The sequence below is a fragment of the Oxyura jamaicensis genome, chromosome 30 (genome assembly GCF_011077185.1).
Source record: "Oxyura jamaicensis isolate SHBP4307 breed ruddy duck chromosome 30, BPBGC_Ojam_1.0, whole genome shotgun sequence".
Classification (NCBI taxonomy): domain Eukaryota; kingdom Metazoa; phylum Chordata; class Aves; order Anseriformes; family Anatidae; genus Oxyura; species Oxyura jamaicensis.
Genome location: NC_048921.1, coordinates 511,799 through 537,079, shown reverse-complemented (window position 1 = coordinate 537,079; position 25,281 = coordinate 511,799). Strand labels below are relative to the sequence as shown.

The 25,281-nt window shown below is 55.6% G+C and overlaps 2 protein-coding genes and 1 long non-coding RNA gene across 11 annotated transcripts in view; all 3 read right to left on the bottom strand.

The window, feature by feature from the left end:
- LOC118155455 overlaps window positions 1-1,189 on the bottom strand; it is a 1,835-nt gene extending 646 nt beyond the window's left edge. Inside the window, exon 1 of the long non-coding RNA XR_004745892.1 lies at window positions 1,131-1,189. This is a non-coding gene — a long non-coding RNA (uncharacterized LOC118155455). The remainder of the gene's footprint in view (window positions 1-1,130) is intronic.
- Window positions 1,190-1,677: 488 nt separating this feature from the next.
- Window positions 1,678-13,304, bottom strand: AKAP8L (A-kinase anchoring protein 8 like). 5 transcript variants are annotated; one of them, XM_035308730.1, is made up of 14 exons: window positions 13,157-13,304; window positions 11,485-11,517; window positions 10,786-11,026; window positions 8,363-8,867; window positions 7,781-7,904; window positions 7,566-7,621; window positions 7,176-7,212; window positions 5,722-5,830; window positions 5,151-5,304; window positions 4,616-4,721; window positions 3,966-4,096; window positions 3,201-3,296; window positions 2,589-2,780; window positions 1,678-2,555 (listed from the first exon to the last, which is right to left on the bottom strand). In XM_035308730.1, the coding sequence occupies exons 1-14, from the start codon at window positions 13,287-13,289 to the stop codon at window positions 2,268-2,270; spliced, it is 2,205 nt and encodes a 734-aa protein (XP_035164621.1). In that variant the 5' UTR covers window positions 13,290-13,304; the 3' UTR covers window positions 1,678-2,267. The 5 variants fall into 5 exon arrangements, with proteins under 5 accessions (XP_035164621.1, XP_035164620.1, XP_035164617.1 ...); XM_035308729.1 differs by having other exon boundaries at window positions 1,678-2,602; window positions 2,633-2,780; XM_035308726.1 differs by having other exon boundaries at window positions 1,678-2,780.
- Window positions 13,305-14,532: 1,228 nt separating this feature from the next.
- WIZ (WIZ zinc finger) overlaps window positions 14,533-25,281 on the bottom strand; it is a 44,654-nt gene continuing 33,905 nt past the window's right edge. For 2 of the 5 annotated variants that reach the window (XM_035308712.1, XM_035308713.1), the window contains exons 5-11: window positions 22,531-22,695; window positions 21,187-21,690; window positions 18,534-19,070; window positions 17,349-17,879; window positions 16,476-16,913; window positions 15,988-16,180; window positions 14,533-15,794 (exon numbers count right to left, since the gene is read on the bottom strand). In XM_035308712.1, the coding sequence (XP_035164603.1) occupies window positions 15,638-15,794; window positions 15,988-16,180; window positions 16,476-16,913; window positions 17,349-17,879; window positions 18,534-19,070; window positions 21,187-21,690; window positions 22,531-22,695 (2,525 nt within the window). In that variant the 3' untranslated portion in view covers window positions 14,533-15,637. Of the gene's footprint in view, window positions 15,795-15,987; window positions 16,181-16,475; window positions 16,914-17,326; window positions 17,880-18,533; window positions 19,071-21,186; window positions 21,691-22,530; window positions 22,696-23,525; window positions 23,669-25,281 lie in introns of those variants that run through there. The other 3 variants (XM_035308714.1, XM_035308716.1, XM_035308715.1) reach the window with 3 other exon arrangements.

Below are 25,281 nucleotides of genomic sequence, written 5' to 3'. Positions count from 1 at the left end.
CACTACAAACGTTACGAACAAAACACGGAACACAAGCCTGCCCCCCCCGCCCCCCCCAAAAAAAAAAGAATAAAAAAGACTCCCAGAGGGAAGCCCTGCAGCAACAGCAAGTCAGAACAGGTGCTCTGCAGCAGACCCAAGGAGAGACTCAAATGCCACGACCTGCGACTGGAAGCAACTGCCAGAACTGGGATGATGGAGGCATAAATAGCCTGCCTTTAAGACAAGAGACCAGAACGATGGGCACTGCAAACCCCATAAGAAAAACACTTCGGAAATGAATTCCCAAGCAAGAGCTCCTGATGAAGCCCACGTGACTTCCGCAACAGCGAGGATGGAAACAGATGCGATCTGAAACTGAGTATGACGCACAAGACCTGAAACGCATCTGCACTTTAAGCTGCGACTGCAAGTCAAGAAGTGCTCAGACCAGCCCTACGATGATGAAACGAGCATTTAGGACCTTCGGCGTGGCTACCAAGTTGCCTGTCTAAGCTGTCCAGTGCAAAAAGCAAGAAGGATATCAAGACCTGAGGAACGCTTCTAACCCAAACCCCTAACCCTAACCCCAAACCCTAACCCCTAACCCTAATGACCCTAACCCTAATGGCGGATCTAACCCTAATGGCCCCTAACCCTAAGAGGCCCCCCGCGGATCTAACCCTAACCCTTACCCTAACCCTAACATGGCCGCCTGGGATTCCAATGCCCGAGAACTACATTTCCCAGCATGTTCTGGGCATACAATACGGCCACCCGGATGCCCAGTGGCAGAGAACTACATCTCCCAGGACTCCCCGGGCTCCCAACATGGACGCCAGGATGCCCTGTGTTCGAGGACTACATTTCTTTGCATTTCTGGAACGCGGCCATGTTGGGTGCCCATAGCATGCCGGGAGGTGTAGTTCTCGGGTTCTTTAGTTTTTTTTTTTTTTTTTCAGTTAGGGTTGTAAGGGATTTTGCGTTAGGGTTGTTCGGTTTTTTGGGTTGGGGCTTTTTCAGATTTTTAGGGTTAGGGTTATAATGGTTTCTAGGGTTAGGGTTTTTCAGGTTTTTAGGGTTAAGGCTTTAGGGTTTAGGTTTTAGGGTTATAACTCTATAACTCTAAAAACCGTTTCCCTCCTCAGTACCTGCAAGCCCTGCACGCCACTTCCGCCCTGGGTTCCTCAGAAGCAATCACAGAGTGCTTCCGCCCGTCTTTAAGGCACTGCCTGACGTCACTTCTGCCCTGTGTCACTTCTGCCCTGTGAGAGAAAATCTCGGATTGTTTCTGCCTTCAGTTAAGGCACTCCTTCACGCCACTTCCGCCCTCAGTTTCCCTGCCAATCATGGAGCGTTTCCGCCCTCAGGGAAGGCACGCACTGGCTGCACTTCCGTCCTGTGTTCCCAGCCAATCACGAAGCGTTTCTGCCCACAGAGAAGGCACTCCGTGATGGCACTTCCGCTCTGCGTTTCCAGCCAATCATGGAGTGCTTCTGCCCTCAGGGAAGGCTCACCCTGATGCCGCATGCGCTCTCACGGTCCAGCCAATCACAGAGCTACTTCCGCCCTCAGGGCACGTCCTGCTCGTCACTTCCGTCCTCGGTTCCCTGCCATTCATTTAGACGCTTCCACCTCTTGGTGCTCTACTTGCTGCTCATCTCCGCTTTCAGAAATTAAGGCAGAGTCAGGGGTAGTCTCAGGGTAGTCCTTTATCTCCACCCACCAAAACATTCACCTCAAAATGAAAACATTTTACAAACAACACAACGTTGACACTACTTAGTTTCGCTCTGCATTAAAACACCGGGAGGAATATTACAGTCACATGGAAGTTATGCAGAACTTTACAGTGTACACTGTAGAAATTAAAACCCTGGCACCGGACTTCTGATGTTTCCAGACAGACAGCCTAAGGGGACAAACCACATTTTAGTTAAATATACAAAAGTTTCAAGGGGAAGAGATTTCATTTGCCAGATTGTGATGTAGCACTGGTTTGTACACATGCTCAAAGGAAATTCTCCTAGTACAAAGCCATCTAAAAAACAAAGACTGCACAAAACCTAGGTACTAAAATGAAGATTTGGTAAAAAAAAAAAAAAAAAAAAAAAAAATCTATTTTCCAAAATCACCTTACAGGTAAAGGCTTCCACTGCCTAAGTGAGTTTAGTAGAATGGTAACTCAAAATGTGCTATGAAATTCACAGATACAGTTATGCTTTTTTAATTTTAAAAAAAAAGATGTCACGTCTTTTACACATCAGCTTTCCCATCCAACATTTTATTTACTCAGCATCCTCATCCTCTTGAGCAGCAGCTTCCTCACTTTCTTCATCCTCATCTTCTACCTTCCCACCTTCTGGCTGCTGCTCTTTTTCCTCGTGGACAGATTCATCTGTTGGTTGCAAAGTCTCCTCCATGTTTTCTGCACCTGGCTCCAGGTCTGTTTGTGCTTGGGGCTGTGCCTCAGTTTCTGTTTCTGTCCCTGGTTCTTCTTGCTCCTCCTCAATTTTAGCTCCTTCTGCTTCTGGGTTCTCTCCAGGATCCTCGTTTTCATCGTCTACATTTTCCTCCACCTTGTTTTCGTCATCTAGATTTTCCTCCACCTTGTTTTCGTCATCTAGATTTTCCTCCACCTTGTTTTCGTCATCTAGATTTTCTTCCTCCAAATTCTCTTCATCATCCTTGTTTTCATCTGCTCCTTCTGCTGTTTCTTCCTCTGCATTTCCACTGGTTCCCCCTTCTCCTTCCTCATGCTCCTCTTTTTCTTCTAGGTCATCTGTGAATGGATTCTCACCCTGAAAGAGAAGACACATGTTTGCCTGCTGACGGTTTCTCTCCAGCTGCTAACATCACACCTGAGGAGCTCACACTAGATACACACCAGCTACATGCAAACCCTTCCAGAAAGTTTTTGGTTTTTTTTAATCACTACTAAGTGACTACCAAGTTCTGCGTAAGTGTGCGTGATGAGGACATCATGCTGGAGGCCTCAGGAGCAGCGCATGGGGCAGATGACATTTAGTCACCTGCACGGCAGAGGCTCGATGATCAACAGCAACCAGAGATCCGACATGGTACCGGGATGCCCCAGACTACCCTGAGGTTCAGCTAAAAAGCACCGTCTGTAGTCAAACAGCAGCTACTGCGCATTTCCAACAGCACAACAGCATTGCTGCCTGCTTAACCCAACACCGAGCTGCTCTGCAAATACCTACCTTCAGGTACCGCTCCAGTTTCTTACTGATTAGTTTGTTGTTCAGAATACTTCTTGCAACTACTAGTGATGATTTCTTGGACTGCTCCATCATGGCCTGCAAGGGAGTACAAAGAAAGCACACTAATTAGATTTTAGCCTGAATTAGCTGACAAGTCCAGAAATTACAGCCACAGCTGAAAACAACCTGCAGTGGCACCCGCCCAGAGCACGCTCAGGAATTTGGGAAGAGGACGACAATATTTAAGAAATCTGCAGTTTTACGCGTGTTCCCAAATTCTGTGCTGGATGTAGCTTTGGAAAGATAAATAACACGCAGCCAAGGAGGGACCCTTGGGGAGGAATGGGCTGCCCAACGAAGTAGGGGAGTCCCCATCCCTGGAGGTATTTAAGAGACGTGTAGCCGTGGAACTAAAGGACGTGGCTTAGTGATGGGACTCAGCAGTTCATATTGAAGGTTGGACTTTATTATCTTGAAGTCCTCCTCCACCCCACGCGATTCTATGATTCTGAGGAGGTGTGGCTTACTTCACCCAGCTCCACAGGTGGGATTATTTCAGCTTTCAGTCTCTGAGTATTGAAGTTTAAAGCCTGTGCGTTCTGATTCTGCTGACACGTGGGGAAACAATGACAGCAGAGTGCACTGCAGATAATTAAGAAAAATTCTCCCTAGTTTCAGGAACAAGGTGAAGCAAACCCATCCACATTTTGGCTCTGTTCTTGCAGCTGAACCCTACAAAACCCCTGAGATGGGATGCATGCTCACCCTACGATTGTGGTTGTGATCAAGAGACTTCAGGTGTTTCTGGATGATGCCGTACTGCATCGGGATGAAGAGGTCACACGCAGCACAGTGAGCAGCCTCCACCTTTTTAATAAAATGCTCCATGCCAACATCTGGAAAGGAAGGTAAGAACGGTATTAAGCCAGAATTCATTCGGCAGATTGCACTGGGATCCAGATTTCCCTGCAGCCTGCATTACAAACTCATTTTCAACACCTCCACCAGCATCCAGAGAAGTCTTCCCAGGGACAGGGACAGGAGCCAAGTGGAAAGCACATCACAGAGGCAAGTTAGCAGAATGCTGGTGGCTCACATGTAAGTGTGGCCACACACCGCGACGATGAGCAGTGTGAGCTGCAGCTGCATCAGCATGAAAAAAAGTCTCTTCAGCCTGCTAATCATCTAGCCAGCTTTGTCAGAGCTGGGTAATAACCTGAAGCTTCTGACGGTGCACTTGAACGTACAAGAAGGTTTTACTTTTCAGCGACACCAGCAGGCTGCTGCATACTCACAACCTTCCATTTTCACTTTTTTTTTTTTTCCTTTAAACTATTTATAGAGGTTTTTTTTGACCAGGCAGCCAATACACGTGACAAAGGAACTCTCTTCCATGCACTTGGGAAGGAACTCACCTTGCGTAAGATCTTGGTCCCTATAAATCTGCTGAATAACTGCATTAATGTCTTCAATTGCTTTACGGCGCTCTTCAGTTTTCCTAGTTTTATTAGCAACATATTCCTGTAAGGCAGAATATTTGTGTTAAGTCCTTTCTTTCCCTCCCCTCTCAGATGCATCTCTCTAGCCTGTTCATCCCCTAAGCCCTGCAAAAACCAACTGCACGTTGTCCCACACTAGTGCTGTGTTTGAGCACTTCCATCACCCACTCTTGCCATAAAACCCATGGTAAGGATTTTCTCTATTTTCTGCCACTGCAACCAGTAAGACCAGAGTTAAGTGACCTGTTCAAAGCAAGAGGGCAGTCAAGGCATAGCTGGAATAGCAGCTCTGGTATTTTAGCCCAACTTTAACTCCACCTCCTCTAGCAGCTTCACATGCTGCTCAATTCGAAGTGGCATTTCGGCAGCTTTTCAGCCTCTCCAAAATAATAACAGAAAAAAAACAAAAAACCCTCTTAAATCTGGGGGATTAACGTAACCGGAGGCTCACCTGGAGAAAGTCAGCTGTTTGTTGAGGCAGTTTGGTTCCAACAAACTTGAAGTGTTCCTTGTGGAATTTACTTTCGAGGTGACTGTTCATCTCATCGTCGTAGAAGGTCCGGTATTTGCATAAGGAACAAACAAACTGGATCCTGTTGAGACAGCTGGATGTGAACGGAAGGGATGTTCAATCCAATCCAGCTCTCTGCTCTATAAAAACTTGCTCACTGGATCTACTCCCTTGGTCTACAGTTAATGGGGAGCAGACAAAGCCCTTCTCATACAAGACGTCAATCCTTTAAGCGTTTGTGGGACATGCCCCAGAGACTTTCCCTTTTCTGTATCAGCATGGAAGGATGCAACCAAAATTTCAAGGTTCATCTCAACCAACATGTCAAATGTCACAGTCAAGGTGACTAGTATGAGAGCAAAGCAGCTTCTGCGAGGAACAAGCAAAGCACTGGGAAAAGGAGGAAAAAAAGGAAGGACCCAGGCTGCGACTACTACTGTCCTCGCAGAGAAGGAAGCAACATCACTTTAAAAAAAAGAAAAAAAAGGTAATAAAAGGAGGGAGACATTACCTTTCTACCATGCGATCCCGATGCCTCTTCTTTTGCCTCTCTTGAGTTTTCTTGCCCGCCTGCAATTTGCGTTTGATTTGACTGATCTCTTCTTGAATTGTTAAAGCACCTAAGTGTTTAAAGCAGGGTGTATTTCAGGGCACTACTTGAGGACACCACCTGATTAAAGAGAATTTCCCTGGACAAGTTTAGTAGTTGGCCCGACCGACATACACAGCCTAGAGACACCTCTGAGTCAAGAAGTTGCTCCCTTGCAGTGCCTCCCTCTGGCCAATTACAAATGCACCCAATTTACACCACGGTGCCATCCATCTGGTGTGTTTGGGGAACGTGGCACGGGTGAAAGCAACACCCGAAGTTGTTTCCTCACCCTTTATTTTAATTGGCATTTACTCTTTCTGGTTTTACCAGGTTTTAAATTAATTGGTTATGGGTTTGATTTTTAAGTGCCACCCACTCTGAGTTTTCGGCCTCATAATGAACACTGGCAATGCAACAGGAAAAAAAAATGGGTAAGGGGAACCAATTTACAGCACCATTATTTTTGAGATGGAGAAGCAGCTTCTCTGTCTGCCCGCCCCAGCGCACCCGCAGGCACATTCCAGCAGCAGAGCAGTCCCAAATTTAGCTCCCCATCAGTAGCGTGGGCAGCAAGGACCCAGCACACATCTTGCAAGCAGCTCTCCTTCCAGCCCTCCTGCTCCTCTGGCTAGCTCAGCACTTCCACCACTACCCCATGAAGCGGGACATGCCTGCAAAGCTCCGTGCTCCTTCACAAGCCCAATGACTTCCCAAATCTATGGCACGGCAAGAAATTGAATCCCGTTCCCTACACCCCAAGCTAGCAGCTTCCCCAGAGGGCCAACCTACCTTGAGCAAGGGCTCCAGCTCCTCCCTAGCAGGGCTTTTACAGCATTTCCTTATCCCTGAGCAGACACAAAGGATGGGATTCATCTGACCGAATGCAGGTGTTAGAGTGGAGCTAGTCCCCTGTCCCTGTGGGGATCAGGCAGGTCTCATCCTGAAGAGTGGGTGAACTGTGCCCCATCTCTCTCCACTGGCCCTGGTGATGCATTCCCACCGAAGCCTCACCCGTGCCGAGACCTGCCAGCTCTCCCTGGTGGTATCCCACCACTAGCACTTAGCCCAGCATCCCCAGGAGACTTTGGGGCATTTGCAGAAGCCAAAAGCACCCTCTGGGACAAAGCTGCAAAGGTCCAGCTCGGGTCACCGAGACACAGCAAGCCAGAAGGGACAGCGGGGCCACAGAGCAAGTGGAACGAGCCTCTAAGAACGGAAAGAGCCTGAATAAACTTGAGAGGTTTAGCTGTAAATCCCCTCTGGCCACATCAGAGCCCTCAGCTGGAGGTGGGTTATGCTCCGCACGCAGCCTCAGAGCACACGCAAGCCCTTTGCACTGTTCTGTGAGCTGCCACGCACGCACACCAACTCACCTTTCTCAGAGTCTCTTCCTTCATCGTCTTCCCCCTCCTAAAATGCAACATCGGGATGTTAAGGCCTTCCAAATTCACGCATTAGCCTATAGAGAGTGAATGTCTGTATGCTACCTCAACATTTTCCTCTCAAACCCTCCCCAGGCGCTCCATGCATGGCACAGAAGCACAGCACCTCCAGCAGACCTGACCCTTAGCAGCCAGCACAGCCAAGGGATCCCAGAGCACGTCGCAGGCAGGTTTTTTTTTGCTGCCATCCATTTCCCCACTGACCACATTACTCAGTTTGGGAATAACGCGGGAGCCCAGCAACCCACCCTCATTAGCTGCAGCACCGCTCCGACTGCGGTTTTTATCATGAGCAAGTACAAGTTTTCGAGAGTTACTTACACCTCTGGAACCCTCTTTCTCCTCTTTTTCTCCTGATTCTCCTTCAGTTCCCTCCTCTGAAAGGAAGAGTGCAGTCAGTGTAGGCAGTAACCCAGCTGAGATCCCCCCTAACAAATTTACCACAGCACAAAAGGCGCAGCAAAGTGAGTCAAGTGCCAGACACCGAGAGTGGCAGCTCTGTGCTGCTACTGAGACAGCTGTGAAGCTGCTCTTACCATTGTCAGAGTCCGAGTTATCAGAGCCATCCGTCTTTGCTGCCTTGCAGTCGGGTTCGTCGGAGCTGTTGGTTTGCTTTCGCTTCTTCGTGGTGGGGTCTTTCTTCATTTTCTTCTTTTGTTGCTGCAAAAGAAGAGAAAGGTTAATCCCCACGTAAGGACAAGCACACTCCTCATGCAGCAATGTTTTATTTTACTCATGTATAGCCAAGTTTTAATGATTTACTCATTTATAAGCATCCTGCACACACAGGTACGTTTCCAACGGGCAGAGCTGATCAGACAGGACAAAATTCACCAGCAGCACCTCTATAACGTAACAGATTAAACCCCAAATAACAGCAATGTTCTCCTACCTTTAGGAAACAAAGTTTTTAGATTAAAGCATCGTGCAAACAAATACTGTTCTGTGGCTGGGCCTTGGTCTACTTTAGAGAAAAAAAGCTAAGAAGCTAAGCCAGTAACATGCAGAACTGCGCATTACCACTTCCCAAAGCACATTTTGGAGTCATCAGTAGGGTCTGTTGGGAAATGTTTAGCTCAAGACTAAGCAGGCGGGACGATACTGCAATAAGTACTTACTTTGAAGTCCGAGTCCCACATTTTCCAGTTCCTCCTCATGCGCTGTTTCATCATGCCTCCTCCGAAGCGCATGTTCCCCGAGAAGCCTCGCATGCCCTGGAACATGCCGAGTTCAGGGATGATGTTGTGGGAGAAGAGGGATGGCAGCCGGGAGGAGCCGTGGGGGCCAAGGCCCCGCGCCCCCATCCCCTGTGGCGGCTCGTTCCACTGTCCACCCATGCGCCCGGAGTAGGACGAGGCCATGGGTCTGTTATTGTGCCCGTCACGTGCCCAGTTCTGACCCCGTTGGCCAAAGTTGTCCCGTGCCCTGTTATGGTACTGGTCCCTGCGGTTCCCATAGAAGCTGTCGTAGTGCCCTTCGTAATGCCCGTCGTAGGGGCCGTCATAGTGCCCGTCGTAGGCGTTGTCATTATCGTGCTCAGCCTCGTTGTAGTCGTAGCCAGATCTGTAGAGGTCACGGTCATTCATGGAAGACCGTGAGTCGTAGGACTCGTACGAATCGTACCTGCGGGCGAGGAAACACCGATGTGGTACGTTAGAGCCCACCAAGAAACAATGGTGGAGGCTAAGCAAGCAAAACCCTTCAGAACAGATTTTTCTTGGGATTTTTTAACCATCGGATGTGTCGTGGAACACAGGTTTTTCTCTCCCTGTATGGGACAGGGGCTGGGGCACGGCACAGAGCAGCCATGGGCGGTTAGCAGCTGTAACACTTCTGTTACACCCCTACACGTGCCGGAGGAAAAAAACAAAACACACCTGATGCCAGGGAGCCCTCGAGCCACCCTTTTGGGAGTGACCGAGCTGGTTTAGAAGCACCCCAAATGCCAAGATGGCCAAAGGTTCCCTCCTCAGCTGAGGCTAGGGACTGCCAGCCCTGCACAGACACAGCCCCGCTCCGAGTGTTGGGAGCAGTGGAGTGAAACAAGGAGCTACTCAGCAGCATGCCAAGATCCCCTTCAGCCCCTGCACTGCCCAGAAATCCTCCCAGGAACAGTGGGATCAGCTGCTCAAGGAGGACTTTGGTATCATTAAAGGCTTATTACAAACTCTGTCCTTTCCTGCTGCCCCCGTAATAGCCTCCTGTCCACACAGGGGCTGTTTTCCTGAATGGGAAGTTGACAGGTGCCACAACTCACGTAAAACTGGTTTTAATTGATTTTTTCCCCACCAGGAAAGGAGCTCGTAGAGGATTTTTCGCCTTACGTTGTTCAGCACTCAAACTGCAAGCGGCGGTGGCACATCCTTCGTGCTGGAATTAGAGACGGGCATGCCTGCATCGACCGGAGAGGAGAAAACCCAAACCCAGCACCACGTCAGGCTTCAGACACCGAGCTACCAGCCCTTGTGAGCATGGAAATAAGGAAGAGATCGGGGGGAAGACTTCATCTCCACTCCAAGGGAGCTCTGAAGCGGCCCCATTTGATATGAGATAAGATGTTGGGGCTCCAAAACCTCCCGTCTCCAAGGGCAAGCTGCCACTGTCCAGCGACAAGGCAGCCCAAGCAGCTCCTCTCCTACTCTATCACAGAACAGAGTCAACACTCTGAATTATCTACTTTGCTTTTATCGTGTTTCTCATTCCTTCATGTGCCAGAAGTGGGAAATTTTCACCTTTTAATAAAAGCAAGGCTGCTAGTCCATCACCCTCCGGCACAGCGATGCCAAATGGGTAGAAACACAGGCAGCAGCGTGTCGGCCACACGCTCTACAGGATTAAAGCTCACAAGCCCCAAACGATGTTTGAAGAGACAAGGATCCCAGGAATAATTTGGCAATCCTGCTCAAAAACTACTTTGTGTGGTTAAAACAAGTGACTGACCAAAACAGACTGGTTTGATGTAGCGTTACTGATGTGTTTTTGGAGAAACTTTGGTTCTGCAAGCGTAGGAATGCAGAAGAAAACTGTCACATATTTTGTTAACATTTACTTCCGAGTTTTACTTTGTTTCATATATTATCGTACCTTAAAAAAACCTGTAAGATGTAGCTGCTCTGCAGAAATACTCAAGCCTGGCTCAAAGCTCACAGAGCAAGTTAATACTGGGAAGTCTTTGTGGAAAGCATCTTGTTTGTTAGCACTGAAACACTGATAAAAGCCAGCAAGGAGTTAACTAGAGCCGAATATCTGAAATATTGGCTACAAAAACATCACTGAAGTAGCAAGAAATCTGTAAATCGAAGCTAGTAAATTAAACTCAGAGCAATTACAAAACAGTGCCTCTTTTTCCCTTCATATTGCTCTAGAAGTTCCTAAGCAAGAACATGAAGGGGAACGAGAAGGATTATTTTTAATCTTGTTAAAGAACATCAAGTTTCCCCCACTAGTGGAAAACACTCGACTTTTAAGTACCAAAGACGGGTTTTTTGGCAAAACATCGATGCCGACCGGGCATGAGACCTTTCACCAGCGCCGCAGTCACCTGTCTCCACCCGAGCCGTAGTGTCCTCCTTGCATCGTGTCCGTGTCCAGGTGTGACACCATGTCTAGGCGCTGGTTCATCTTCACTATGACACCGTCAGCATTGGCACCGCCGGAGGCGTCGGGGTTCATGTCGACGTCTGAATTGCCCATTTCCCAGGAGTTCGAGGTGGCCATGCCATAGCCATAGTTGCCCGAGTTATCCTGCCCATACCCGTAGCCATAACTGTACCCCTCATACCCTGAAACAAAACATGCGCTGCTTTTATTTCTGCATTATTAACGCTTTAATTTCAATTCAGATGCAAAACCACCACTGCGATCACCACAGGGAATTTAAACAAACAAAAACCGATAAAAGCCCGATAAGGCTTAAAATTTAGCCTTTTCTTCCCTGTCCCTTTTATGTGTTGGCACACCTGTAGAGGTGTGCACGTAGCTTGGAATTCTAGAACAGGTTTTCCCGCACACACAGCATCAGGAACAGCAGCAAAGAAGTCATTGAGTTCAACAAGAACTTTAAAATAAAAGAAAGTAGCTGCAAAAAAAAATAGAAAGACATGAGGCTACACGGGTTCTATGCTACAGCAGGACTCTTGTTCATCACCGACCTCAGCGTGTCTCCCACAGGATCAGCAAACACATTTGAAACTAAGAAACCAATCTGTCAGAAAACTACACAAGTATTTCCCACACTTACCTCTGTTTGTTCCAGAGCTCCAGTCTCCATAACCTGGAAAAGAAAAAAAAAGCAGTTAGAGGCTCATCTATTGCGGTTTGATTGCAGCCGAAGAGATTCGTGTTACCTTGCTGCGAAAAAGAGTGACACCCTGAAAAGCCAAGTCTGAAACGAGCCGGCCCAAAACATCACCCTGGCAATGACGTGCAGGACACAGCCCATAGAAAGCAACATCCTCGCTCAGATTTTGCAAAACTTGAAGTTCAAGCTGGGTTCCTGGCACTGAGGGCAGCAAACACTGATTTTTGAACAATTTCTGAACCTAGCGAGACCCCAGTGGGAAGAGCAAAAGCTTTTTGCTGGAGATGGAAGCTTGACCTTGGAGGGGAACGGAGGGACCCGCTACAGGCTGGACATGCCCAAATCCCATCCTGAGGTTGCCACGTGCCTCACGCTCCTTGCTGGGACACCAAACCTCCCAGGCCGCGCCTTTGCCATCGCTTCCAAAGCACTCAGTGCGTGCTTCCAGGGGGGTCAGCCCCATGGCCAAGTATTTTGTAGGTAAAGCACCATGTCTGGCATCCCTCGTGGAACCACGCCACTCCAACAGGAGCCTAAGAAGTGGCACCGGGACTCACTGAGGAAGTTTTAATCCCATCGTAGACCAACCTGGAGCCTCCTGGGCCTGACATTCAGGTGCCCTTTTGGGGTGAAACACTTCTCAATGCCCTCCCGTGCTCTGCCCTTGGGGGAAAGCAGCTGAAAGGTGCAGAATTCAGGAGAGGGAGACCCCTGAGGAGCCACAAGTGACCGAGTCACCCGATGGAAATCAGTAGCCAACAATAATTACAAAACCAATTAGTCTCATTAGCGGCCGGCAGCTTTGGTGCCGGCAGCTTTGAGGAAGGCGTCGCTGCCTTGCGGGTACTTGGGGGGAGGGGGGATCCCTACCAAATGGAAACTCCTTATTCCAAAAAATAAAAGGAATTGGGTATTTTTGTGTCCCTACGGTGTGAAGTGAAGCCGGTCACACAGGGGGGACATGCCCTGGCTTCCCCTGTGCCGCTGGAGAACTGAGAGGAGGATTCGAGGAGGGGTAAAAGATGTAAAAAGAGCAGGAATCGAGGGAGGGAGCAGGGCAGCCTGACGGGGAGCCAGATGGCAAACTCCCCTCCATGCAAAAATGGGGAGAAAGTTGAGGAATTTGGGCAAAAACAGGGAGTTTGAGCAAAAACCTCCTGAACCGGGGCAAAAAAACAGGGAAAGCCTCCTACATTTGGGCAAAAACCTCCTGAACTGGGGCAAAAAAACAGGGAAATCTCAGGAATTTGGGCAAAATCGGGGGGAAACCTGGGGAATTTGGGCAAAATCGGGGAAAACCTGGGAATTTGAACGAAATCGGGGGAAAAGCTCCTGAATTTGGGCAAAAAGCGGGGAAAACCTCCCGGATTCGGGCAAAAATCTCCTGGATTCGGGCAAAACCATCCCGTTTTCTATCACTTTCGCCGGCTCCCGGCGCCAGGAGGGCGGCGGCGGCAGGCCGGCTCCGGGGGCCGTTCCCCTCCGCCCCTCGGGCCCCAGAGTTCCGGGGAGCTCGGGAAAGCCCCGCCGCCGCTGCCTCAGGGCCCCCTCGGGAGCCGTCTCCCGGTCCCCGGGGGCCGCCCCCGCCGCCATCTTGCGCCGCCGCCCTCACCTGAGTAGCTCATGATGGCGGCACCACCGCCCGCCGCCGCCTCCTGTGCCAGACGGTAACGGCGGCAGCGCCCCGCCTCCCCGCCTCCTATTGGTCGGCGTGGCTCCACCGCCCGCCTCCGCGCCGCCGTCATTGGCCCGGCCTCCCCGCGACTCGCGTTTTCTATTGGCTGCCTCTGGACGTCGCTCACCGCCCCCTTGGCGTTCCACAGGGCGGCCCCCGCGGCGATTGGCGGGTGCTGGTGTCAATCGCCGCGCAGCCGGCGGTTTCTCAAAGGCCCCGGGGAAGGAGAGCGCTGATTGGTTGGCGCCACCGTGACCTAGCGGGAAGGCGTTACCACTTTGTTCTGGGCTCTGATTGGCCAGCTGAGGGGAGGGCCGAACCTTGCCTAGGCCAATGGCGTGACGTCCCCGCCTCGAGCCTCCAGCGTCGCCACAACGGCTCCAGTACGGCGCTTGGCCCCGCCCCTTCCCTGCCGCCATTGGCTGCGGCAGCCGGCGGGCCCCGCCCCCCAGGGGCACGCGCGCGCACAACCCGCGTGGGGGCCGCGTGCCGGCAGGGTGCACGTGACACCGCCGCGTGGGTGGGGGGCACACGTGGGAGGGGGACACGCGTGGCGGTGTCACACCGGGGGTACCCAGAGCGCTCTCCCCCCCCGTGTCTCCCGTGGGTGGCCCCCAGCTGGCATCACCCGTGGGGGATGGGGCGGGGGGGAGCCGTGGGGATCAGCCGCGTGTCAGCATCCCCCTGCCCCCGGGATACGGCCTGAGGGCAGTGTCCCCCTGCCACCGGGACACGGCCCAACCCCAGTGTCACCCTGCCATGAGGACGGGTCCCAACATTGCTGTCCCCATGCCACGGGGATGGGTCCTGACTGTGGTTCCCCAGTGCCCCTAGGGCACGTCCCACTATCGGCGTCCCCATGCCACTGGGACGCAGCCCGAGCCTCGTGTCCCCACATCACTGGGACACATTCTAACTCTGGTGTCCCCACACCCTCAGACACAGCCTGATCCCACTGTCCCCACACCACTGGGCCATGTCCCAACCCCGGTGTCCTCATGCCCTCAGACACGGCCACACTGTGAACCCTTAATGATGTCACAGCTCCCACGTTTAACAGGCATGGCCTCACCTGGACCTCGGTGTCCCCTTTTCCCAGGATACAGCCCACCCATTGAGGACACGTCCCAACCCTGTTGTCCCCAGCACCAGGATGACAACCCACAGCCACCCAACCCCTGTAGGGCCACGTTTCCATCACCGCCCCCATGGTCCTAAAATGCCTTGTTTCCCCCAAAAAAGCCTCTGTGGGGACCCCACAATGGCCGGAGCCAGGGGCCACCACCCACGCACCACACTCCAGCCTCCTGGGGGTCATTTCCAGAAGAGTTTAATCTAATGTACATATTCCCGGGTACATTAATAACCAGAATATGCCTGATGAAAAAAGTTAAAAGGTCAATTTCCCTCTGAGCCGTGCTGGGCTCGGGACTTGGAAATAAAAATGAATGCTCCTTATTTCTTCCTCTACACAAAACTAGAGTTAAAAAAGTCAAAGGTCTATGCAGCTAGACAAGGAAAAAAAAACAAAAACAAACAAACAAAAAAAAAAGCAACAGTGAACAGGGCTGGGGAGGGGAGACGGCAGCGCCGAGCCTGTGTGCGGCTACACCACGGTCGCTCGGGGAGGGGAGCAGCGTCGGAGAAACAGCCCCGGCCCCGTGGCCACCGTCGCCACTCCCTGGCCCCCACCAGGGGCTGGCGCCCACCACTGCCCCTCTGACTGCCGCCGCCCAGTGCCACCGGTGCCCCGGGAGCCCGCGGTCCCGCGTTAAATGGGGGTGGGTGGGGGTGGGGGTGGGGAACCAGGTGGCAACGGGATGAGGCGGGAGCAGTAAATCCGTGACTTGCCCTTTAACGTAGCAGAGGGCAGGCAGCGTTTTGCCTCGGGGGAAGGGGGCAACATGCAACCCCGGAACAACAGACTCCGACACCTACGTGAGCTAAATTTGTCGTCTACGCAAATCGAATATACAGTAACTCGAGGGCCATATACAAATAGACAGCACACGCCAGGCCGAGCTGCTCCCCTCCCTTCTGGCGCGGCGTCTCGCTCCCCTGGCCCCGAACTGGCAGAGGCGGCTGCAGCTCCCGCATCTTTGGGCTAAACCGGCCCTGCAGCCGGGACTGAGGGTGCATGCCCGCCGCCAGCATCCCCCTGCCCCGTCCCAAGCCAGGGAACCGGCCTCGAGTGCCACCCCTCTGGCGGGACCCCAGGGCAGAGTCCAAACCCCGCTGCCGGCGGAGGGGCGTCGTGTTCCGTGTAGTGCTTGTGGCCAGGGCCCCCCAAAGCCTGGCTGGAAAACCGTGTGTGCTGGGTTTGGGGGGCTGAGGTTTGCTCCGTGGGGGGACGTGCAGGCACGGGAGGGGCGGAGGGTGCCCCGGGGCGGCTCCATCGCCGAGCCTCGGCTGGCTCCATTACTGAGCCTCAGCCACGGCAGGGGGCTCGGGGGCCGGGGCTTCGCCCCGCAACGGGTCTGCTTTGGAGAAATTCATTTCCAGGATGTGTCGCTGGAGGTGCCGCACCCACTCCTCCTGGATGGAGAGGGGCCCCTGGAACTCCACCTCGCAGAACCTGTGGGGACAGCAACATCAGCCGGGCTGCTCAGGGTTTGGCTCGAGGCTCCTCCATTGGCCCCGTGGGGACAGCCGCCAGCAGAGCCCCCTGGAAAGCGGGGTCCGCCTACTGCGTGGGGCGAGGAAGGGCAACCACAGGGACTCAGCACACTGCCCTCTCTGGAAGGAAACCGCCCCCAGAGCCAACCTACCTGCACTTGAGGGTGTAGATGTTACCCACAAACTTCACCAGGGAGGTCTGTGGCGGGCGGGGAACCAGGGAGGGCACCGGCCTCATCCTTGGTGGCGGCTGGCGTGTCTCCTCCATCTTCTGCTGGAAGTCGGCCCCTTCCTCCTCCCGGTGCAGGGGGTTATCCAGGGGCCTCGCTTGCCTCCGCTCAAACTCTGCGGGGGAAGAACGAGGGACAAAAACATGTCACAGCAGAGGGGGCACAGTGCAAGGGCATGGCGTGGCTTCCCTGCTTGCAGCCACAGGGCTCTCAGGATAGGGAACAGCTTCCATACGTCTCCCACCAAAGGGAACCAGCTCCCTGAAGAGTGAAGTGGGGGGGATCTTGGGTAGAGAGCTCCCCCCACGCCCCAGGGATAGGCAGAGGGGATGGGGACAGGGGGGTTCCTGGTGCTCTGCCAGCTCCCTCTGGAGCAGGAGCCCCCCTCTGCTGGCTGGCTCCCAACTCACTGTGGATATTTGGGCGCTGATGCTCCTCCATCTTCACCAGTGAGAGCGGAGAGGTGACCATGGGTCGCTCACCGCCACTTCCCCTGTCCAGGATCTTCCCGGGCTCGCCGTGCGCCAGGTCTGCGGCCAACCCCTTGCTCAGCAGGGCCACGCCGCTGGGCTGCAGGCTCAGGGGCATCCTCCGGGCGCCGTCGTGGTCCCGGGCATGCGAGGAGTTGCGGAACTTCTTGGTGAAGGGCCGGCCACCCTGGATGTAGCTGCGGTAGGCGCCAGCTTTTTGGGGCCGGTGCCGGATCCACTCGCTGAGTGTCTCGATGGGCGAGCCATTGACACACCACTCAGTGACGCCGAACTGCCGGAGGTGTGCGCGTGCATGGCTGGCCAGCGCCTTGCGGTTCTCGAAGTAGAGGCCACAGAGCTCGCAGCAGGCTTCGCTGGCTGGGGGCGCGGGGCAGGGGGTGAGCAGGGGACTTGGGGACGGATCCCCACCCCATCCCGGCTGTCTCCCCGCCACCAGCCATTTGCAGCCCGAGGGAAGGAAATCCCCCCTCTGGTTTATGTCCCAGATGAGCTCCAGGAGGGTCCTTCCGGGGGTCTGGTGGAGGCACCAGCCAGGGGAGGCTCCAACGAGACAGGCTAACCAGGACTGGGGACAGCAACCGGTCCCCAGATCTCCGCTCGCCTCTCCCTAATGTGCTCTAGGTCTCCCACGGGAAAGACCCGGAGCAAGAAGCTCGCTCCTTCCATCCCGGCACGGTGCCACACAGACAGGCTGACCGTGACCGCAAACATCCAGCTCCTCCCGCGGCCCCTGGGTACCCCCAAACCCTGCCACGGGCCCAGCCACAAACCTCCCCGCGCGTCCTCACTTACACGTGTGCGCGGGTTTGTCGTGCATGGACTTGGTTTTGAAGGGCAGCTCGGTCTGGATGTATGCCTTGTGCTTCACCTCAGCGTGGGGACCCAGCCGGTCGTCCTGCAGCGGCCGTTTGGCGGACAGAGGCGTCAGGAAGCTGCCCTGGGGTTTGCTGGTGAGCGACGACAGCGAAAGCTCCCGGTTGATGCTGGAACCGCCAGAGCTGGGTTTCCCCGTCCGCCCTCCCAGCGGAGGCAGGGACATGCCCTGCAGCATTTTGCTGGGGGACTTGGGGTCCATCCCCTCCTCCCCGAGCGCTTTGGGGGGCTCAATGCTGGAGGTGTGAGGCTCCTTCTTGATGACGCAGGGCTTGGATTTCTTCTTGAGGATCTCCCGCAGCGTGTCGATGGGCGAGCCATTGACCGACCACTCCGTCACCCCCATCTGCCGGAGGTGGGAGCGAGCGTGGCTCGACAGCCCCTTGCGGTTCTCGAAGTACTCGCCGCAGAACTCGCAGCGGATGTCCCGCACTGGGTCAGCTCGGGAGGCTGTGGGGAGAGAGGGGTGGCTTCAGGGGGAGCAGGGTTGTGCCCACCCCTCCAATCCTCCCCCCCCAACCCATAGAAGAAGCTGGGAACCAGGAGCAGATCCCGCAGGAGGACCCCAAAGCACTCAGTGATGGCTAAGGAGAACACACAGCCCCTTCCTGGAGTGAGACGTATCGCAGAACCATAAAATGGTTTGGGTTGGAATAGACCTTAAAGCCCATCCCAGTTCCAGCCCCCTGCCATGGGCAAGGACCCCTCCCCACCAGCCCAGGCTGCCCAAACCCCATCCAGCCTGGTCCCGGGCACTTCCAGGGATGGGGCACCCACATCTTCCCTGGACAACCTGCTCCAGCGCCTCACCACCCTCATGGTGAAGAATTTCTTCCCTTTATCTAATCCAAATCCACGATCTTTTAGTTTAAAGCCATCACCCTTTGTCCCTATTGCTACACCCCGTCAGAGTCCCTCCCCAGCTTTCCTGTAGTCCCCGTTAGGTACGGGAAGACCACTACGAGATCTCCCCAGAGCCTACTTGTCATGCTGAACAACCTCAACTCCTTCAGCCTTGCATTTCAGATCCCACATCCCCAGCACCAAGGGAGCGCGGTCCCACCCGGCCCCTGGACGGGGGGAAGGCGAGAGCCATGCACTTACAGAGGTTCAGGGGAGACATCTCCTCCCGCGGGGACCAGGCTCGGTCGGAGGGGTGGGGGTCTCCATGGAGGCCTCCTGACATCATCTCACGCTTGATTTCCACCCTCAGCTGGTCTTGTTTGAGCTTCTTCTGCAAGGAGGGAGGAGAAAGGCCTGGAAACATCTTCCGGGCAGTAGGAGGTGGGGACGAGGTAGGAGACTGCCCCAGGGGACTGCCAGGTTGCTGGACCTTCTTGGCGAGGGTGGGGATGTGAAGCTCTCCAGGACCCCGAGGCTCCAGGGGTCCCATGCTGCCCAGGAGGGTCTTGGCCATGGCTTTCTGCCCAGGGCCGGCAGGGTTGGAGGCACTGCTCCGCGGCTGGGCTCGGCGCTTGAGGATCTCCCGCAGCGTGTCGATGGGCGAGCCGTTAACGTACCACTCCGTCACCCCCATCTGCCGGAGGTGGGAGCGCGCGTGGCTCGACAGCCCCTTGCGGTTCTCGAAGTACTCGCCGCAGAACTCGCAGCGGATGTCCCGCACCGGCTCCGACCCAGAGGCTGCAGGGAGAGGAAAGGGAGAACCGTGACACCAAGACAGGCGGATGGGCTGCAGGATGCAGCCCGGCGGTGCCAAGAACATCCCCATCAGGGCAGCCCAAAACCAAAGCTGCGCGCCCAAAGCCAGTCCTTAACTGGATGCGGAAGCGAGCAGGATCAAACCCACCGCGCTGACCTGTGGAAAACACAGCACTGCATCTCCGCACCCCCCTCCCCACATCTCCTGCCTCCACGAGGCCCTGGATCTCAGCATGTTTCTGATAACGAAGAGGAGGGAGATGAAGGTTTGGCTGCTGAAAACAAGCTGCCACCTGAACCACGCAGCGTCCTGGAGGGGAACACGTGGCAAGACCTCCACACCAAGGGGGTGACCTGCAGCCCCTCAGGGCTCCACACCAGCTCGAGGAGATGAGTGCATGATTTAAGCAGTCCCTGATGGGGAATCGAGACATATCCCTGCCCCAAAGAGATGTGAGATGCTGCCAGCAGCAGGCAGGAGAGGTGTTCAATGCCAAGATGCTCAGGGAGCGTTGTACAGGAGGGGGGACGTGGCGGTGGTTCATTTCACCGCCTCAGTTGAGGTGGCAACAGGCTGGTCTGGGTTTTGGGTGCTGCTGAAGCGAAGCCAGGAAGGGACAGGGCAGCAACGAGAGGGGAGCCACCGAGATGAGGCGGATACGTTGAGGCACCCAAAAGAAGGGAGGTCTGCTCCACCCTCCCCAGTTTAGGGAGAAGAGGGACGAGGCAGTTTTGAAGCCTTTGCTGTTGATGAGGGCATTTAAACCCAGCTGCAATGAAGAACGAGGGCCAAACGCAGCATTTTCTGACTGCTGGTGGAGAAGCTGCATCTGGAGAGCACTTCTGCTTCTGCAAACCCAGCCACTGCAGCTGTCCCCATCAGCCGGCCCAGCCGGGGGATGTGCTGCAGTCCCAGAGCACTTTGGCTGGGAAAGACACGACACCAGCCAAGACAGAGCCCCAGCAAGAGCTAGGAGAAACCCTGCAGGGTCTGCAAACGCCCAGCCCCTCGGTGCCGAGGGACATGAGGTGTTAAAGCCACGCTCGGCACTCTCAGTACAAGGCAAGGACTGAACCCGGCAGACAGACACTCTCTTCTCCATGGGTTTGTTGCAGGGAACAGCTCCAAACATGGTGCAATTCTGTCCTAAGAGACTGGCAATGCACGAGGTCTCCCAAAGAACTGGCTAGGGCTGGACTTACGGCTGGGAAACACCGGGAGGCACAAACCACGCACCTGCAGGGTCACAGCATGGGTCCTTCCCAGCAAGCCTGCGCACTGAGTGAGTGGGGAAACAGCAGAGAAAAGCTGAGGTGCGACCAAACCCTGCGTGCTGATGCAAGGCTGGGTACCGCTGCAGGCCACCGAGGCCCCGCGACTGTGTCTTGGACCCGGCCGACCTCTCTGCCCACCTGTGAGCGAGCAGGAAGGGTCAAGACATGCTTTGGAGCAGATGTTTGTGTCCTCTGTGATTGCTCTTATTGCGGGACACAACCTGGGCGCCTGGTTCCAGCTGGGGGAGGGTCTCCTCCTCACTCTGGAGGAGGCCAGATGGTTTTTGCAGCAACACAACCCTGGATGTGGGCTATTCCTGCTGCCCGGCTCTGCTGGGCACGGCCAGCAAAAAGGATGAAGAAAGAACAAGCCAGAGGGGCCGAACACTTCAAACTGCTTAGGAAAAGGTTGCCAGCAAGATCTGGCACTGTTGGAGAAGAGTAAAAACCAGCGGGCTTCAGGAGAGGACAGCACACTCCGTGCCTGGCTGCAGACAGAGACACGAAGAGCTCAGAGGGCAGAGAGCCAGCAAGGGGGAACAGTTTTACTGAAATCATGACGGGGAACAAACAGAAGCCCAGACAACGAGGGCCGTCCCCTTCTGACAGTCGTGACACAGCAGCATGATCTGCTGCATCCTCGGGCACTGCAGCAATGAAACGCTGCCTCCTGCACCGAGCTCTCCCACCCCTGCACCAAGCAAAGGGATGCATGCCAGGAGAAGCCAGGGGTTTCCCCCTCTCCATCTCTGCCACCTGAGACCTAAGGGGAAACACTGAGGGTTAAAAAAAAAAAAGGGGGGGGGGGGGAAAAGAGACTCACTCAAATTGAGAGGTCCTTCCTCATCCACCTGCGGCCACTGTGCCTTTGGGGAGCTCTGCAGAGGGCTCAGTGAGAGCTTGGAGCTCTTATCCTCAGGGTTTTTCGGAGAGGGGGACCCCGAGAGCGCTGACGGCACCTTCTTGAGGATGGGGGAACCCGGCTGCGAGAGGCTTTTGGAGAAACCCGGCGGGGATTTGATGGCTTTATTGACGGGGCCGTCGGGTGGGCGCTCACCGCCCTTGCCGAGTGCCAGGAGCGCGGGCCGCGGGGAGCCCGCCGCGCCGTCCTTGGGAGAGCCGGACTTCTTGACGAGGGTGGGAGGCATGGGGCTGCCGTCGGGTTTGCCCTTCTGCTTCATCAGTTCGTAGAGCAAGTCGATGGGGGCCCCGCTGCTCTCCGACTCGGCCACGCCAAGCTGCCGCAGGTGAGAGCGAGCATGGCTGGAGAGGCCTTTGCGGGTTTCGAAGCAGGCACCACACACCTCGCACGTCGTGAGATTCTGGGCTGCAGTTAGAGAAAAAAAAGAGAGGGAGTCGGGGCTCGTCATGGTCACCAGGTGCCACCGCAGGAGATTTTAATGTCCCGAGCCCTCATCTCACACCTCCAGGCTCTCTGCTTACCCCTGGGGAAGCCAGGAATTAACCAGGGAAGGGAGAGGAGAGCTGCAGGAGGACAAAGCGCGCTGCTCGTGCGCGCAGCTCTGCCATTCTCCCTGCTCAAGGCTGGCGGGGACGCTTTTGGATGTGATTTTGAAAGCCCTGCCCGTGGCCCACCAGTCGCTGGCAGGCTCCAAAAGCTGGCAGGGAGGGAGGGGACCTCAAGTGAACCTCATCACCATGCACTGCTGTTTTGGGAACTAGGAGCACTGAAAGGGACAGGAGGGACTGACCGAGGTGCATCTCCCACTTGATTTTTGACAGTCTCCCACCTCTCAGCCTCCAACAGCACATCCCTGAGTTTGGGGGACCACGTCCCCAAATTTGGGGCACCACACCTTGAGTTTGGTGAGCAACGTCCCCATATTCAGGGCACCATGGATGCTGCGGGGACAGGATGTGCTGTGCTCTGAGGTGAGATGCTCAGCACTTCAGCCCGCTTCGCCAAGAGGCCGCTCGGCTCACATTGAGCTAAAACAACCTCAGGAAGGCCACTGCTCATGGAAGCAACAGAGGCACGAGCTCTGAAGCAGCTTCTATCCCATCTCTAAGAGGTCACAGCCCAGCTCAGCCAGAGGCCGGATCCTCCACACCGTTTCCCTGCCGCAAAGCCACCAGCGAGGCCAATTTCCCCCATTCACCCCCAGAAGATAGACGGCGACCGGCGGGACACGGGGGAGGTACTCACATTTGGAGTCCTGAGGCTCTGGCTTGCTCCCAGGCGGCTCTGGAGACAGTTTGGTCCCTATCCTGCTCGTGGGCTGATCCAGCTGCCCGGCGGGAGCGCTTTTCTTTGGCAGCGGCGGTGAGCCCACCTCCATGGCCACCAACTCCTCCTCCTCCGGTGCCAGAACTGCCAAGAGAAGGAGACCGTCAAGCCCCTGAGCGTGGGCAGGGCGAGGAGAGGTGTGCAGCTTGGTTAATGCTAGGGGAGGAAAGCAGAAGAAAGGGGAGAAAAGGGTCTCCCAGCTGCACCCTGCTCCATAACCAGACATGGGGAGCTCTGCCCAGCCGAGCTCAAGGGGGGGAAACAGCTGCAGCTTCCGCAGCAACCGAGCCTCGAGCAGGGCTGACGGATGCTTTCAGCACATGACACCCGCGCCACCGGGGGGCTGAGGCGCTGTGAGTCGCCAGCAGGCCTTGGGAGCACCTGGGGACAGTGACAGCTCCCTGGGGGACAGACGGAGCTGCTGACAGCCCCGTGAGGGCTCCGGGTTGGATTTGGGGCTGCCATGGGGGCACGGTGCTGCTGTGGGGGGATGCTTCCTACACCGGGGACGGCACCCGGGCATGGCCAAGGCTTGCCTCCCCACCTCGGGGATCTGCCCATGGCCCTGCAGAGGGAGGGTGAGCACGGGCGGCTGAGAACAGGAGCAGAGCCGCCTCGGCCCGGTGACGAGAGCCGGGAGGGGCCGGTGCTGCCCGGGAAGGCCGGGCTCGGGGGGGTCGGCGGGGGCCCCGTGCGGCACAAAGGGGGGCTCGGCGGTAGCTGAGGACAAAGGAGAGCGGCGGCCGGGCGGCAGCGGCCGGCACCGGGGCTCCCCGAGCGGGCCCAGGCCCGACGGCGGGGCTGAGGCCGGCGGCGGAGCCGGGCCCGGAGCGGCGGCGGCAGCGGGGAGGGGGTGGGGTGGGGGCCGCGGGCGGGCCCGGGCGCGGTGGTGACGGGAGGAGGGGAACGCTCACCGGGCTCGGGCGTCGCCTCGGGCCCGGGTTCGCCTTCCCCGCCCCGGTCCCGGTCCCGGGGCCGCGGCGCCGCCGCCGCTTTTGTCACTTTGGGCGGCGAGGAGGTGGAGGCCGCCATCTTGGTTTCGGCACATGCGGGGCGGCCGCCAGGCCGCGCAGCCGAGCGTCGAGCGGGCCCGGGCCGGCTTCAGGCCGCGCCCGCCGACGACGCCAGGGCGGGCAGGCGAGCGCCGAGCCCGCGGGGTGCCTGTGGTGGCGGTGGGAGGAGCGCCGAGAGATCGAGCAGGGACGGGAGCCCCCCCCAAAACAGGGGGACCCCTCTGTAAAAAAGGGGATCCCCCCACACACGAGGGGGACCCCACACACACACACACACCAAGGGGAACCCCCAGACACAAAAAGGGGGACCCCCACATAGGGGGACCCCCCTCACGTGAAGGGGGGAACCCCCACGTGAAGGGGGACCCTCCCCACACAGCAGGGACCCCACCCACATAAGTGGGACCTCCCAGACACAAAAAGGGGGACCCCTACACTAAGGGGGACCCCCACACACACAAAGGGGGGAGCTCCCCAGAGCAGGGACCCTCTCACACGAAGGGGGACCCTCCCCACACAGCGGGGACCCCCCACACACACCCACAAAGGGAGAACCTCCCCCGCCCCCAACTGGGATCTCCCCACATGAAGGGGGGGGCCCCACACAAATGGGGGGGGGGACCCCCTACAGCGATGACCCCCCCACACGAAGGGGGGACTCTCTGGACCCCCTCACCCTGCTCGCCCCCCAGGGGCCTCACTGCCCCCACACACAGGCCAAGGCCCAGCCCCGTGCCCCCCTCACGCTGCTGCCATTCGTGCCCCACAGCCCCCCCGTCTGCCTCCCCCTTGGTAATTTGCCCCCAGTAAAAAGGGTAATTTTGCCCTCCCAGTAAAAAAGTTAATTTTGCCCCCCTGCTAAAAGGGGTCCAGGGCCAGCGGGCTTGTCCTAAGGCACTGCCGCCCTGCTCCCCAAAGGGAGTAGTACAAATAATGCACAACCACAGGTCAAAAACTTAAGGGACAGGCAACAGCAGCAAAGTCTCCCTGAATAATAATAATAATAATAATAATAAAAACACTACCAGCCCAACAAGTGCTACCCCAGCCAGCTGAGAACTTCAGGTTTTAGGCAAAAACTATCCCAAAAGCACAGCTAGTGTTGGGAGAAGGAAGCCCTGGCCTGCCTGATGGGGAAAAAATAAATAAAACTTAAAAAATCATTTTTCCCCTATAGGAAAAGATAAAGAGCTCAAAAAGCCACTTTTGCCACCGGTGGAGCTATGCAGCTGAATGACAGCCAGAGGGGCCCAGAGCACCACAAATTTGGGAGCCACGTGGAGGAATGGGAGCAGGGAGGAGGAAAGCACGTGCAGCCATTACCTTGCACGAGTTGGACCCAAAACCTGCAGATTTTGTCTGAAATTACACCGCAATGCTATATGGCCTGCCGTTCCCAGAGCAGAGCAAACAAAACCAAATGAAACCAAACCAAGAGGAAAGCACCCGCAAGAGCCACAGCTAAAATAAACCAAAGCCACACGCTGGACGCTTGGTTTTTCAGCACAGGGAAGCCTTTAGAGGTTCAAATTCCCACTCACGTTTGCATCAGAAGATTTTACAAAGCACTTAAAAAGTGGGGCTGCAGATTAAACACTGCCAGCTTCTGTCAGGGTAAAAAATAAAGAATTAAAAACCACAGTGGGGCAGTTCCTGA